Source organism: Zonotrichia leucophrys, chromosome 1A (genome assembly GCF_028769735.1).
Source record: "Zonotrichia leucophrys gambelii isolate GWCS_2022_RI chromosome 1A, RI_Zleu_2.0, whole genome shotgun sequence".
In the NCBI taxonomy this organism is placed as follows: domain Eukaryota; kingdom Metazoa; phylum Chordata; class Aves; order Passeriformes; family Passerellidae; genus Zonotrichia; species Zonotrichia leucophrys.
In genome coordinates, this window is record NC_088170.1 from 21,686,643 (window position 1) to 21,701,700 (window position 15,058).

At 40.9% G+C, this 15,058-nt stretch overlaps 1 protein-coding gene across 3 annotated transcripts in view; it reads left to right on the forward strand.

Moving 5' to 3' along the window:
* The window catches only part of SRGAP1 (SLIT-ROBO Rho GTPase activating protein 1), a 139,593-nt gene that overhangs the window by 119,034 nt on the left and 5,501 nt on the right, over positions 1–15,058 (forward strand). For all 3 annotated transcript variants that reach the window (XM_064701856.1, XM_064701857.1, XM_064701858.1), the window contains 4 exons: positions 2,096–2,201; positions 5,397–5,621; positions 6,674–6,753; positions 14,439–14,619. In XM_064701856.1, coding sequence (XP_064557926.1) covers positions 2,096–2,201; positions 5,397–5,621; positions 6,674–6,753; positions 14,439–14,619 — 592 coding nt within the window. The remainder of the gene's footprint in view (positions 1–2,095; positions 2,202–5,396; positions 5,622–6,673; positions 6,754–14,438; positions 14,620–15,058) is intronic.

Consider the following 15,058-nt stretch of genomic DNA (forward strand, 5'->3'; position numbering starts at 1 on the left):
GCTCACTAGTTTAGACAGAGCTATTGCAGCCATAAGGTAACACACTGCTAGAAGGAGCTGCTGAACCCGCCTTGGGTCCCAGCCCGGTGCATTTCTCAGGTCTGATTTGAATTCAGCAATGACTGAACCTGGAGCAGGGCCAGTCTCCAGAATTGTCTGGAGAAGGCAGGACTGTAGCACAAGGCATTAGCCAGGAAAGGCTGTAATGCAGAAGGCAAGTCCTGGTGTTGCATTAAAACTGCCCTCCAGCTTCCCACATGCAGCACACAGTGCTGCTGAAGCAGGAGTGTTGAAGGATGCACTGGAATGGGAAAGGAGAGCTGTAGTTGCTCTGTGGATGTTCACTGTGCAAGCAGCTCCCAGACTTGGCATGTCCCTGCCGTGGACACCAGTTCTTAACCAGTAGTCAGAAATATTTCTTGACTCATGCAGTCCATGTTTACAAGAAACATAAAAAGAAATTTCAGGTCCCATGTTACACTTGAGACGGCTTGAACTGATTTCCAGCTAGTGTTTGGGTTCAGAGTGATTCATTAGGTTATAAATTATACAGCTTGTCAGCAGTCCCTTTTCCTACCAGCTCTGCAGCAGCTCACCAGGGACACTGTCCAGCCTTCAGGGTCTCTGCTGGGGAATACATTTTTACTTCCTGCCGGAGTTTTGCTGTTCTGCCTCTGCAGCAGATACCATAAGCCAAATGGACTTCTTCATGCAAGCAGTGGTAGGCTGTTTGCTTCCACAGAAACTCTGATGGAGGCCAGTTTGATCCCATCCCAGAATCTTTTGTTCCAGCACGCTAGTGGTGCTGAGCCAGTGGAATCTCCTGTGAATGCTGATGTGGGAGCAGATCTCACACCCTTTTGCTGCACTGGCATTTCCCAGTGAACTATAACACCTAGGTGGCAAACAAAGTCTTACTGCCAACATGCCCCTCTGATGCTTAGTTTTTAATACCAAAACAACAGTTACTAGATACCAGTTTTCTTCTTAGAAATGTAAGTCAACACACATTTTGCATCTGCAAATAAATACTGAAATAGCCATACCAAAGAGCACATAAATAATGCCAGTAATTCTGATGTGTATTACTTATGTACACTTTCACTTAACACATTTTTATGTAAGTAAATATTATAATTGTGCACTCCTAAATACCACATTTTGTGGTACAATCTGTTTTTCAGCTATTGGAATCAGCTCCTGTTTCTGATTTCTAAATTGCTGAATATCCACTTTAGTGCCACTGGACAGAATTTCTCATCTTAGTATGCCAAGATTTCCCCTAGATATTGTTAATTGCAGCATACTTTCTTGGCTCACATAAAAAGCATTACTGAAATTTGAGGTTGTTCCCACAATGTCATTTACTGTGGACTCAGAAAACACACTGAGTTAAAAACTGAGATACTGCTTTTTCTGAAAAACACTTCAAGCTTTTATCCATCATTGCCCAACTTGCAGCCACATAGTCTTTCTGACCAACACAGAAAATAGTGCATCCTTGTTACAAGGTATTAGGAACTGATGCTTTTATCAGATGGTTTTTCCCACTTCAGAAGAATTTCCGTGGACTGCTATAAAATAATTTGAGAAAAATGCAATCTTTGTGTTTCTTGGCTCCATGCAAAAAAAAAAAAAAAAAAGGCCTTTCTCCTATTTTGCCACTAAGAGAGTTATAGCTGGATATTTGATTAAGAAAACTTGCTAGAGAAGCTTGATGATTGGATTAAGTGTCTGATGGGAAAATTCAAATTAAGAGAATGCATCTATATTTGAAAGGAAAGGCCAGCATCTTTCCTTGGTTCCTTCAGGTTATTTATGTACTGATTTTGTGGTTTTGTGAACTGTAAAGCACAGCAAGTGTCCAGACTTAGACAGATTTGTATCTTCTTTAAAAACTGTTACTTTTAAGCTGCGGGGTTTTATTAAGAGGGAAAAGAACTTCTAGATCTCATTTTTCTAATATGCCAGAATTAAACAGTACTGACTAGAGGCATGTGATGATAAAAAGTCAAAGTAAATTGAGTAAATTGACTGAATGCTCTTTCTGACAATCATATACAAGGGAACATAACACACTTTCTTCTGTTTGCAGGAATAGACAATCTCTATGAGAGGGCTCTTCACATCCGCAAACTGCTCCTTACTTTGCCCAGGTCGGTCCTTATAGTGATGAGATACCTCTTTGCCTTCCTCAACCAGTAAGTACTGACCCCAGTGCTGCAGTCTGCCTTTATCTGCCTTCCTTTGCTGCTGTTAAAGTTCTTTGGGTTCACTCATACTCTATGTAGAATTCACATTTGAGCTCCATTTAACAAAAAATATGATCTTCTAATTGGCAGTGGAAATAGAATGAAAACGCTGGATTCCGTTCAAATTAAAATTCCATTTGTCCAGAATTGAGCAAGACACATTAAAGTGTTGTCTGAAATGGGGAGTGCAGTCTACAGCATTAAAGCTGGCAACAAAACAAGCCTATAAGAAAAATAACAAATACAAACTGTAGCTACATTAAAACTAGTTTATGCAATTTAAAAATGCATTTCTTTTCCTTATCTCAAGCTGATTTCTCCTGATGGGAAAAACCCCAGTATATTCAAGCAACACAGGCACTACAAGCTACCTGTTTGATGCTAGGCACTGCCAGGGTGAGACTTTGTCTTGCTGCTTCTGTTTTCTGATAACAGGAGTATGAGTACAGAGAGCACACATCCCCTGAGTATGCTTTGATGTAGAGTAGCTTGTTTCTCACATTGCAAAGCACAGGCTGGAAGGAGGATTGTTTGAGAGGGAAAGTGGTGTTCATGTATTTATCATCCCAGAAAAAACTACTTCTTCCTGTAAGAGAAAATAAAAGATAGGCTGGGCAATTGAAATGTGTTTCTTCCTTCAGTCCTTCATGGCCCTCTCTGGTTTTGCTGACCCTAATGGTTTCACAGAAAATTTTGCTTATGTGCACTTTGCCCTGATTCTAAGTTTTCTCTTTCTACTGTCAATTTGTCTGTTTCCTGTTCTATCTGTTTTCATATCACCTTTTTCCTCTTTTTTCCTAAATTTGCCCTTTGCTGATTCATTCTGTCTTTGTGACCTTCCCCATTTCATTCAGCCTGTCTGTTCCTATAGAAACAGGGTCTTTTTCAGCCAGGTTATTTGTGCATGCCTGTAGTCACAGCTGTTCCTGTTTCCTTTCTTCTAGCAATTTCTGAACCACTTTCAAGCAGTATGTCAGAGAGAGACAGAGATCTAAAGTTTTATGAAAATAACCATTCATTTGAAATTGAATCCATCTCCCAAAAATTACACCATGTAAATATCTTAAAAGCTTACATCACAGCTTCTCCTCTGCAGAGACATACAGATAGACCAGAGCTGTCTAGGGTTGTACTTGTTATGTGATCATGTTAGCTACATCTGTGCTCTCCACAGGAATGCAGTTTGGAAAGCAGATTAAATACCTTACTGCCTCTAAATTGCTCCTGGTGCATCACAGGAAATATATTCCCATTATTTGACTTCCTTCAAATCCCATTCTGCTTTTTACATATGCAGTTATGCCTGCTTGACCACATGAAGTCATCATGTCTCATGGCAGACCTAACCTGGTGTAGCTCCCCACACAAGGCTCCAAAGTTAGATCAAGTTGCTGAAGGCTTTGGCCAGTCAAGAACCTCAAATGGCAGCAACTGCACAGCCTCTCCAGGCAGTCAGTCCCAGTACTAGGTCACTGTTATAGTAAAGAAATTTTTTGTGCTTTCATTGGAATGTCCCTTGCTGTGTCTATTGCCTCTCATCTCTTTGCACCTGTGTCTGTCTTGCTCTTGTTAATAATCTTATATATAGTAGGAGATTGCAGCTAAATTCTCCAGTAACCTTTTTATCCAAAGGCTGAACAAACCCAGTTCTCTCTGCTTTAGATTATAATTCATATGCTTCAGCTCCCCAGCCATCTCTGTTAGTAGTCCTCTTCTGGGCTTGTACCAGTTTGTCAGTCTCTCAGAACTAACAGAAGTTGCACAGAACCTCATGTGCAACTTCACAAACACCAGTTGGAAAAGGAATAATTCATTCCCTTAACCTGCTGCCTCTTCCTAATATAGCCATAAATGCTGTGGAATGAATTGCCATTTTTCCATTCCTCCATCTTGTCTAGGTCCTTCTAAATGGTAGCCCTGTGTCTGACCTTTGGCACATTTACTGCTCCTTTCCCAGTGTGGCATCACCTGTAAGCTGGCTGAGTGTGCCCTCCATCCCCTTGTGTAGGTCATTCATGGAGATGCTAAACAGTACCAGCCTTGCCTTTGAGCCATGAGGAGCGCTGCTTGTTAACAACCGTCAGCAGAACTTCACATTTCACAATGATTGTTACAGGCTTTTTTACAGTTGTGCATGTATAAAGTCTGAGCCACCTGATAAATCAGAAGAACAAGACGTCTCCAATTAACACACAGGACAGGATAGTAAATCATGGCATAAGAAAGGGGCAAACATGATTAATTTTAAAAGCTAGTTATGAGGGTAGTCATGAAGAAGGTTTGCCTCATGCATATGTATTGATTAAACATGGAAAACACTCTCTAAAATTCCCTTTCTGGAGGGAACATGGTGTTGTATTTGAACACAACCAGACATCAGAATTCCTATGCTGCTTCAGAGTATAGGACAGCATAGTATAGGGCATCCCAGCACATCAGACTCTACTTGACTGGCCCCACATAGAACCATTCAAAAGCCAGCATTGGCATTCAGTAAAAATGGGAATAGATAACAACTTCTCATTCAAATCAGAAAATTAGTAACCTTGCATTTTCTGGAAGAAAGGAGAGCTTGCAAAAGTTGATTAATAACAATGAAAGCTTTTCATTTGGACACTTCCATAATGAAACTGTTGTGGGAGTTTGTGGGCAGAAGGCAAGGTGCTTAGGAATTTTAGTCTGTATGGTAAAAACAGAAACCAAAAGTCATAAGAGCCCTTGCAAGATCCAGGAACTTGTTGCCTGCAGAATACAATTCTGTGTATCTAAGTTGTGTAGCCAGCTGTTGAAAGAGGTGCACCCAGGTCCAGTGAGAAATGTAGACCCACTTTGCATCCAGTTCACTTGGAGCATTTTGTTGTGCTAGAAGCAGCAGCAGATGTTAGCCCATTAAGTCAGTGTACACTCAACATGGTAGCCTGGGAATACATATATATACATAAATCTATATGTGGAATAAACTCACTACATAGTGTATATAACCTACTGAAGAAATCCTGGTTTTTTGTTCCATTACTTTATGTGGGATTGTCAATGACAACAGGAAATCTCTAAGTTGTGATTTCAAAAAGTTTTCTACAGCTTTCAGAATAAGGTTAGTCACAGTGGAAAAGTCATTTTTTCTTGATTTTTCTGTTATAACAGCCTTTCACAGTACAGTGATGAAAACATGATGGATCCATACAACCTGGCCATTTGTTTTGGGCCAACCCTGATGCCTGTTCCAGACATACAAGACCAGGTGTCTTGTCAGGCACACGTGAATGAGATAATCAAAACTATCATCATCCATCATGAGGCTATTTTTCCAGATGTGAAAGAACTTGATGGACCGGTATATGAAAAATGCATGGCTGGAGATGACTATTGGTAAGTCAGAATATTATCCTTCTGTCTCCTAAACAAAATCATTAGGCTGGTTAGAAGTATGAAGATAAATGAGAAGAGAATTTAGGTCCACACAGTAAAGTGTTAAATATGAAAAAGTGAAGCAAAGGCAATTCTGACGATGTTTCCTACAACATTTTGTGGAGGAAGCTGCTTGGTGTTCAGCCAGAGATAGAATTCCAGGTGATCAGAGCACACAGGCAGGTAGGAAATTGTTTCTTTGGCTGTGAACCACCTTACAAAATTTCAGCTTATGATGCCTCCTCCTTTTCTTTATTGTGCTTTAATGGGGCAGATAGCTAAATACCAAACAGCCACTCACTCACTCTCCCCACAGTGGGATAGGGGAGAGAATTGGGAAAAAAATGTAAAATTCTTGTGTTGAAATGAAGACAGTTTAATAGGACAGAAAAGAAAGGGCAAATAACAATAATTAGAATATGCAAAACAAGTGATGCACAATGCAGTTTTCATCATGACTGATGAGTGCCCAGCCAGTGTCTGAGCAGCAGCCCTTGACCAGCTTTGTCCCAAGTTTATGTGCTGAACATGATGCCACATGGTCTGGAATATCCATTTGGTCGGTTGGGGTCCGATGTCCTGGCTGTGTCTCCTTCCAGCTTCTTGTGCCCCCAAGTCTACTTGCAGGTATGGTGGGGTGGTCAGTGTAAACACTGCTCAGGAGCAGCTAAAACATCAGTGTGTTATCAACATTATTCTCATCCTAAATACAAAACACAGCCCTGTACCAGCTACATGTAAGAAAATTAACTCTATCCCAGCCAAAACCAGGACACCCCCTTGGCAGCAAACACACACAGTTTTTATTTATAAAGGAATCAAATGTTCTGAGGGCTTCTTAATGTTGAAATTTTGTTTCAAGGAAATGCATATAGGCTTCTTTATTAATTATGTATTTATAGCACACTAGGATAATTATGTTGCACATAACTTTGTAGCATTATAAGAATGCTTCTAAATAATCCCATGGAGGTGGCATATTTTTGATGTGGTTCCTCTCTGCTTGCCTCCAGTGACAGCCCATACAGTGAGCATGGTACCTTGGAGGAGGGGGACCAGGATGCCAGTACAGAGCCCCACACCAGTGAAGATGGTGAGTCTGTCACTTTACTGTGCCTTTGATGGGAGTAAGTCCTACAGGTGTTCCAGGCAGGACACCTTCTTCCTTTCCTAATTGTGTCTTATTTGAAAGAAGGAAATTTCAGTCCTGGTCTTCTGTAGCAAATCTTCAATCTCTGTTTGTGTGCTTTTGCACTCTTGATTCATCTGTGTTTGACCAGCTGTTTCCTTGTTCTCTCCTGATTTGCCCAGTCACAGGAAGGGCAAGAGAGAAACTATTTCAGTCAGCACATATTATTTTCTGACATAGTGTTACATTTTTAGTGACTCTTTTGTCTACAAAAACTAAACTTGTCAAAAGTGTACCCTTAAATTGCAGCTAGAGGATATTTGCCATTGAAGTATTTATAACAACTTAAAAACATGTGTGTACCCCCCACAGTGAAACTTTTGAACAGTAATAATTTTCTGTAAATATCAGTCACATAGTCTTCTAGGTATGAGAGGTATCAATGAAAAAACTGATGCAACTCTATTATATTAATTCTTTTTGTCCAGGTCATAAATGTGTATTCAAGTGTGACAGTTTTACCATTCTTCTGATGTCCCTCACAGTAACTTCTGCCAAGTTTCAAGCAAATTTAACAGATAGAAAAGGATTCTCAAAATTATTATATAACTACTATTTTGTGAGAATTAGTAGCTCATTAGAGGTGAAGGATTCAGAATAACACTCCATGTAGAGAAGAGCAGAGGTATGAGCTCTCTGCCTGTCTGGCCAGCAGGCAACCCAGACAGAGCAACCAGCACACGTGCAGCAGTAGAAACAAAAGCTTCCCCTTGTCCCTTGCAGAGGATGTGTGGAGGAAGGAAGAGGAAAAGACAGAGCAGAGGAGAGGGGAGGAAAAGAGCTACTGCAGAAAAGGATGGGTTTTTTTAAATAATGTCATAAGGGATACTGTTCAGGATCTGGGACAATTGCTGTGGGGAAGGGAAACCGGAAGGTGTATGGATAGGAAAGCTGGCTGCACTGCTCCCATTGCACACAGAGCAGAGTAAACAATGGTTCCACTCTAGCTGCACCCCTCTGCTTGGTCACGTACACAGGCTGTCACTGACAGATTGTCTGTCTCTGCCCCTTTGCCAAGGTGAGGAGGGGCAGGCAGAGTCTGTCAGTGCAGCTGTTTGGACAGGAGGGACATTTGGGTGGGCAGGCATTACAGAAGGAGGGAAGACAGAGTAAGAGAGAAATCTTGATCTTCTGCCTGGGTGTATAGCCATGCCTGTGCAGCAGGGAGTACCAGCAGCTCTACAAGACAGGCTGTGCATGGGTTCCTCTTGACCAGCTCTGTACAACTAAACCCGCCATCTTTCTACCGCACATCTCTTCTAAGCAGTGTGAACAAACTCAAAACCTTATTTTTCCAAGACAGTATAGCTATACTTTAGAAGAACTCCTTCTTCCATTGGAGGTATGAAGCAAGAGTGGAAGCTGAGGAAGCCTGCCTGTCTCTCATTTAGAGCACAAGTAAAGTGTAGCTGACACACCAGTTCAATATATTGGGGGCAACTTCAGGGTCCCATGACCAAATGACAGACGAAGGCACAAGTGGACATGGAGAAGAAGTGCAGCTTTTCAGCAGCCATCAAAGCAGTTACTTCAAAGCCATGCCTAGGAAAGATGAAAACATCAGCAGGATACAGAGGAGCAGGACTGTGGCATCATGTGATGCATCATTTGGGCCTCAATCATCATGGGCTGTACCCCACCACTGTGTTGTTATACCAGTTTTACATTCCTGTCCTGGTACTACTTGTGACTGTGTCACTGGGGAAGACAAACCCTGAAGAGAGTACCTGTCAACAGGACAAAGTTCTGTTGAAAGATTTGACTGCTCCAAACATGGGTTTTTGTTCACCAGATCACCCAGTAGTTTAATTCTAGTTTCCTCATCACACCTTTTTAATTAATTCAGTGCCAAAAGAAAGCGGACATCTGTGTTTACAGAGAAATAATTGTTAGGACAAAAATATTTGTAAGCTAGATAAATACTGCTGCAAAGCTGAAGATTAACAGACCTGGATTGCACACAAAAACTGTTCGTTTTCTGTTCCAACCTGCAAGCTCTAACCCTTTTTTTCCATTAATATGGCTTTCTGTTGTAATAGCACATTTTTCTAATGTGCTGTTTCTAATAAATTAAATACACTCACTCGTGCTCTAGACAATTCCTTTTAAAAAGTATTTTTTACACCACGTATGAGAATAGGTGAAAATTTTTCAGTTTGCTTACTGAACTTTGTGAGTCACTGATAAACATGTGGTAGATAACAAAAACCCTTCTACTAAAGGGTCTGGAGTATTTTGGGGGTTTAATGTGATTGATGAATTGATGATAGGCTGGATGCATCACTGCCAGCTGAATGTGCAGAGAGAGAAAGGGAGGTGCCGCATGGCTGCTGCATTGATCGGACGTGTGGTACTTCCATGGCTCCCTCTGTTAGGACATGGAAGAAGCAGATTCTGTGAATGCTAAGGGTTTTTTTTCATGTTGAAAATCTGATTAGTTTTATGCTAAAATGTTGTGTAGATATGTAAGACCAAGCTGTCTACCCCACAGGAATTACAGGGTCATCGAAACGTAATCCAGAGGTTACAATCAAAACCAAAAGGATTTATTTTACTTACTCTTGCTGTAAAGTTAAACTGCAAGTGGCTCTCTGTGCCTGCAAGGAAAAAACCCATCTGTAGGGGCTGTGTCAGTAGCGCTAGAAATGTTCATTACAATTTAGAAAACAACAAGACTTTAAAAATTAAATTTTAATTGTGTCCACAGAGGTAAAATGCAGTAGATTAGGGGAAAAATACTAGGACATATAAATGAGCTTTTAAATATTTCATAACTGCTTTATTTTAAGCATATAAATTGTTGTGGGATTTTTCCCCCTAAAATTGCAGGTGTTCATTTATTTCAGTTGATCACTGGAAAGGGAAGCAGGAAAGAAAAGGAGCTGCATTTTTCTGTAGTGTTTTCAGGCTTTTTTAGATATCCAGAAAATATCCTGATAAGGGAAACATAGAAGTTTTTCCTTTCTCCTCAATCTGGAAATGAAATTTAATTTGTGAAGTTCAGAACTTTTGTACTCAAGCTGAGACACAAAAAAATATCTACCTGTAATTTTGCTGCAGACAAACCTTTACCTGAAAATGTCTCTGCAGTAAAGATTCAAAGGACATTGTTTATGTTTTACTGAAACAGCTGTTACCATATTTCCTTTACCTTCAAACTGATGGAGATTTTTTATTCTTGTTGGAGTCATATGGTAAAGAGTGACTAGATTGTTTGCAAAGGAAGTAAACATTTCCTGAGGAAGTTAGACAGATGGAGTTCTCCTAGGAAAACATACATAAAATTAATGCCATACTCTCCATAGATATCTCATAAACTTAGGATAAAACTTTAGCTGGTATTTCTGCTGAAAACAAAAGCAGGGACATGTCAGACTGCACATTGTTGTTCCCAACACATACTCATTTTCTTGCTCTTCAGAAGTGCGTGCTGTGATCGATACTTTGCCAAATTCTGTTTTGTCAACACCTTGCAACTGTTCTTTGCTTTTGCTCTTCCCAGTCAGAAAACTGCTGTCCTGAGGACAGGACTTTGAAATTACAGAACCACTCTATTCTCTGATGGGATGCAGAAGATAAAGAAATAAGGAGATAGATTCCCATCTTCCTGGGGAGTTCGGGACGTACTTTATTCCCAACAGACAGGGTACACCTGGGAAAACTGAGGAAGTATAGAGCAGAGCAACAGCAACTCCCCTAGAAAAAGTGCAGGGAATGGTGTCCCCTCCTTTCCTTAGCTCCTTGTGCCCTGAGGCGTGGAGGGCAGCCCAGGGCCAATTCACTGCCATCACCTCTGTAGGGAGGTTAGGTCTACATCTGGCACTCCAATCTCAAAGATAAAACTAACACGTTTATTCTGCCCTTTCAGCTCTCCCAAGCAGAAGTTGTTCCCACAGTTCTTCAGTTTGTCCTGATTTTTCCTTCCCATAGCATTTCCTGATTCACTAGAGATGATAGCTGGTGAGATCCTGTATGCCACCAAACACTTCTTGATATTTTAGCTGAATGCCCGCAGGTACGGTCAGAGGAGTGCAATTACACTTCCCTCTGAGCTGTCAGTTTTACTGTTAGACATTCAGTACCACACAGAATTTGAGTTACAGATCCCAAATTTAGCTTTCATTGCCTTAGCTTTTTGGAAATACTCATCTGTCATTCAGTAACCTTGATATTAAATGGCTTAACTTTCCAAAATGCATTTATGTTTGGGAGTAACTGTCATGGTACTTTGGTTTTGACTATTAAAGCTTGACCTGTAACAAGGTGAATTACTATTTGAGTGCAGTCTCAGTACTGTTTGCTATAGGAAAGTTATCTCTGTGTATAAAGAAATGAAAACACCCCTTTCACAGTAGGAAAACCTGTCTCAACTCATTTTTCGTCCTCTTCATGAAATCTGTGTGAAATTTTCTGGGCACTCCTCCCTGAGGAGGTGGGATTTGTTACCCAGGCAATCTGATGTACATGTCTCAAAAGTCACATCCATTATGGGTACATTAACAATTCATACAGCTTGTTCCAGTGGGACAATGTCATTCAGACCTCTGAGAAAGAATGTGAGTCTTGCAGGTGGTAGGAGGATACAATAAAGAGAATTCTCATTTCACACCACACTTAGATGAGCATAATTCCACTGAGCAAGACAGAACTGTTTCTAGTTTAGTCCACTGATTTGTAAATAAAAAGACCTGTATACTTAATTGTGGGATACTGTATGGTCTGTTGACGTTAGCAGAGAAACAGGAAATTCCATAGCCAATCAGTGTTGGGGTTTGTCCATCCATCCAGTACTCATGAGCACTACCAGTTAGCTGTGGAGAATGTCTAAGGAAAATATGTGCAGGAAATTTGGGATTTTATGACTTACTGTAAAACTTTTTTGTTTGGTTGACTTAATTTTATTTTTTTTTACGTTTTAAAGTATTGCCTGTTAGTGAGTGACTGGCTCTCCAAAGCCTGGGAGGTTTTATTTCTGAATTCTTGACCAACTGTACCATAACCCATAAATTAGCTGTAATCTGAGAACAGAGTGCTCATAAATGTCTGCTCCTTTTCAATCCTACCTGATTCCAGTATTTCCTTCTTATAATAAATTCCATGAACAATACACATGATAGGAGAACTGTGTTCTTTTCTCAGTGTTACACTGTTGCCATTTCATATTGCCATTTCATATTGCTCTCATAAAGATGATGCAAGATAAACAGGCATGTTTGGTTTTACCTCTTTTCATTTTCTGTGCCTTACAGTTGCTTTGTGGCCTCTGTATTTTCTGTTAGAGGCTGTAGGAATGACAACAGGGTAGCATATCGTAATATCACACCACCATTAGAGGCAGCCCAGATTTCCAGAATGTTTCTTTCTGTGTCAACATTATAGTTTCTTTGCTTAAAAACATAAACCAAGAAACCTTCAGCCCCACCCACCAGGGAATGCCAGTGAGCGAGACATTCATAGGGGCCGGGATGTTTGTTAAAAATTCTCATCAGGCTGAACAAAGACACTGAACACATATCAAGGAGCTTCTAGGTTTTATTGTACAGTCACCATAACTTTGGCCACCAGCCCAATATTTAGACTCAAAAGGTATTGGCTAACACACCCTTAAATTTCTTACAAGACTTCCACAAGAGTGGAGGTGAGCGAGCCCTTTGTTTTGTTCAGTACACTTCAGTAAGTTCTCAACTCCCACAACACACAGCCAAAGGTGCTGACTCACAAGTTACAGTACATTTGGTATTCAAAGGTGCTGGCTCACAAGCTCTTCCTTCCCTCAACAAACTTCAGAGTATGGGGTCGAATATGATAGTTGTGCTTTGTCCATGCAAGGCAAGGGAAGAAAACAAAAAATAAAACCAGTGATTAGATCCCGCATTGTTGCTGCCATGTCAGTGGTCCAGAGCAGGGGCTGTGAGACAGAGAAAGCAAAAGAGACAGAGGAAAAAGACAAAGAACAAAAAAGATCATATGGTCATCTACAGCCATCCAGTAGGGATGCATTTTCAGGAATGTATACTGTTATTGTTAGGTTCTTAATTGTATTTATATAATTGAAATCATTTCTGCCACCATACATTTCTTCTGTGTTTGTAACAGTAAATTCTCCATATCATTGTACTCCATCTGTGTAAAGTTTCTGTATTAGTGATTTCTGTACACACTACAGTTTGTCACTGACAGGAACAGTTAAAGTGACTGCAGAAGCAGCAAACCACAAGACAGTCTTCTGCAGGCTGGGCAAGTTATTAAGTTATTAAAAAATGAGCTGCAAGCTGTAACCTCAATAAAGGTGCTGTCATTATGTTTTCACACTGTAGAACAAAGTTAATTTTAAAAAGACATTCCTGTGCAAAATGTTGTCATAAAGGGACAGTGGCTTTCATTACCAACCTGGTTCTGTAGGGAATTACCACCTCAGCAATTTTAATTCACATCAGACAGAAAGTTGCTATGCTAGTCATTAGCCCAGATGTTAATTTCCATCTAAATATTGCTCTAATTATGTAAAGAAATTAGTCATTTCAGGGACTCTTGAGTTACTGGAATCATTAGAGTATGTGATTTTTAGACCTGTATTTTGCAGTTTTTTCTTTATGTTTTGAGACTTTGATGACAAAATTTAATCTGTTAGAGCTCAGGTGTTTTGGTTTTATGCAGACAAAATGAGAGCTTGTGAAAATCACAGTTTTTTGCTGGATGCCTGGGCACAGCTCTGGCAGAGCAGGGCCCCTTTGCTGACATCAGTAGGTCTCCGTCCCAGCACAGGTTATGGGATGGAACCCATTTCCAGCCTAAGGCTGGTAACTAAGGCTGAATTTACCAGCATTCTGACAGAGGATTAGCCAGCACTGCTGTAGCCAATGTTTGGTTTCAGAAAACACCAGCCTCCCCTGCAGAAACCAGGGCAGCTCAGGATTTTGGAGCAGTCAGAGCTACTTTAAGCAACTTGAGGCCACACAGGGACTGTCCCTGTGGTCTGGAGCCGTCTTGTCTCACTCCAAAAGGGCGTTGAGGAAGTGAATTAAAGGAGGAGGCTTTGGTGCTGTGTAAAACACTAGGTTTCAGTAGGTCTGCATGCTCATCACGTAAAAGACACAAATTCCATGGCCCAGTTCAGCAGGGTATCCCTACTCATGCACAGGCTAATCTTGTCTTCCTTCCTTTGACACTGCAGATGGTAAAAGCATTCTTATTTACTTTTCCCTTATCACGCTGGTTCCTTGGGCCTTTGATTATTCATCTGAGTTTGTTCTTTTTGTTTTCAGAAGTCTTTATTGCCTGGCCTCCATCCCACTCTCCAGCCACGCAGGATCCTTTCCAGCAGGAGGCAGAGGCCTCTCTCCCAAAGGCAGTTGTAACATTTTAGTATGCTGTTGTTTTCTGCAGCTCCTGAAGCAGCCCAGATGTTTCACACCTGGGGCACAGATCGATTATATTTCTTTGTAAGGGGCACATTGTCACCACTGCCTGAAGTTTGCCTTCCTTCAGCTGATCTCTGTCAGAATGAGCACTGAGAAAATGGGGAAAACGGGGTTGATGAAAACAAAAAGAGCAATATGTAACCTGATATTTGTTGTTCTTCCTCCCAGAGTGCGAGCCCATAGAAGCTATTGCCAAGTTTGACTATGTTGGAAGATCTGCACGAGAGCTCTCTTTCAAGAAAGGAGCTTCCCTTCTGCTCTATCACCGAGCGTCTGAGGACTGGTGGGAAGGAAGGCACAATGGAATTGATGGCCTCGTTCCTCACCAGTACATAGTGGTGCAGGATATGTAAGCAGTGTCTGGTGTAACTGGGTTCTTCGGGGGATGTAAAGTCTGCAGTGTTTAGCAGTATTTGCCAAATGGGTCAGTGGTTTGAAGGGTCGGATAGATTAAACATTTGCCTTTTATGCAGGATACCTGTCTTTACTGCCCTGAACTGAAAGCTCCATCAAAAACTACTACTAGGCTAAGCTACTTCTATGGATACGTTCCCAGTACATTAAGAGACAGATGCTGCTGCACCTATTTTAATTTGACTATCTCTGTGTAGTAGTTGCTGACTTTTAACTTCAGAATAGCAAGAACTGGGGAAATGCAGCCCTGAACTCTTGTTTTGTAGTATTAGGCAAGTGCTTTGCCAAGGATGACAAAGTTCTTTACGGAAAGGTTACATACAATCAGAGTGCAAAGAGCTCAGTAAACAGTGGGATTACAAACAATTTTGGGA